The sequence below is a fragment of the Glossina fuscipes genome, unplaced genomic scaffold (genome assembly GCF_014805625.2).
Source record: "Glossina fuscipes isolate IAEA_lab_2018 unplaced genomic scaffold, Yale_Gfus_2 60206, whole genome shotgun sequence".
Classification (NCBI taxonomy): Eukaryota; Metazoa; Arthropoda; class Insecta; order Diptera; family Glossinidae; genus Glossina; species Glossina fuscipes.
In genome coordinates, this window is record NW_024002680.1 from 1 (window position 1) to 985 (window position 985).

General features: G+C 34.6%; 1 protein-coding gene across 1 annotated transcript; it reads left to right on the top strand.

Annotated features, from left to right (window-relative positions):
- Positions 1 to 317: 317 nt before the first annotated feature.
- Positions 318 to 802, top strand: LOC119643318 (histone H2A). The gene has a single exon (XM_038042658.1). The coding sequence runs from the start codon at positions 383 to 385 to the stop codon at positions 755 to 757; it is 375 nt and encodes a 124-aa protein (XP_037898586.1). The 5' UTR covers positions 318 to 382; the 3' UTR covers positions 758 to 802.
- Positions 803 to 985: the final 183 nt, after the last annotated feature.

Genomic DNA, 985 nt, shown 5'->3' on the forward strand with positions numbered 1-985 from the left:
CATTTTTTGTAATATTTTTCTGAGCTTTTCCCGCCTTTTTAGCTGCTTTACCACTGGTTTTTGGCGGCATTTTCACTTCACTTTTTCCTTTTTGCTTACTTTGTTTTAGATTTCACAAACACTATATGCACTGTTCACACACAATCTGTAAAATTTTTATACAAATGTGGCGGTTAAGTGCTTTTTTATTTACGAATAATTCAGGTATAGAGCATACATCGGTTATATTCGTATATTGTTAAACGAAGCAGCTGTGTTTGCGAGTGTTTCGTTTGAGAAAAAGTATAAATATAGCGTTTATGTCATACAAATCTCAATAATCGTGCGCGTGTGCTCAGTGAAGTGTGGTGAAAAAAAACAAGAGTGAAAAAAATAAATAAACATGTCTGGTCGTGGTAAAGGTGGCAAAGCTAAAGGCAAGGCAAAATCGCGCTCAAATCGTGCTGGTTTACAATTCCCTGTCGGTCGTATTCATCGTTTATTGAGAAAAGGCAATTATGCTGAACGAGTTGGTGCGGGTGCTCCCGTTTATTTGGCAGCAGTTATGGAATATTTAGCAGCTGAAGTTTTAGAATTAGCTGGAAATGCTGCTCGTGATAATAAGAAGACTAGAATTATTCCACGTCATTTGCAATTGGCCATCCGTAATGATGAAGAATTAAATAAACTTCTATCCGGTGTAACAATTGCTCAAGGTGGCGTGCTACCAAATATTCAGGCAGTGCTCTTGCCTAAGAAGACTGAGAAGAAGGCCTAAATAAATAATATAGACATCATAAAATGAAGCAATCCGTCCTTTTCAGGACGACGAAACATTTTTAAAAATGAGATATATATACATGTGTTTTTTTCATATTTTCCATATATAAATATATTCTTCGTCTTTCAAAAGAAAATGTCACAAAATTGCGTAAAGTCCTGTTCTTCTTTTCAACTGCTTTTTATTATTATTTCTGTTTTCCTTATTTTTATTAAAAGCGAAAAT

What these genes read in the sequence shown, in the direction of transcription:
- LOC119643318 (XM_038042658.1), top strand. Translation starts at nt 383, where the DNA reads ATGTCTGGTCGTGGTAAAGGTGGCAAAGCTAAAGGCAAGGCAAAATCG.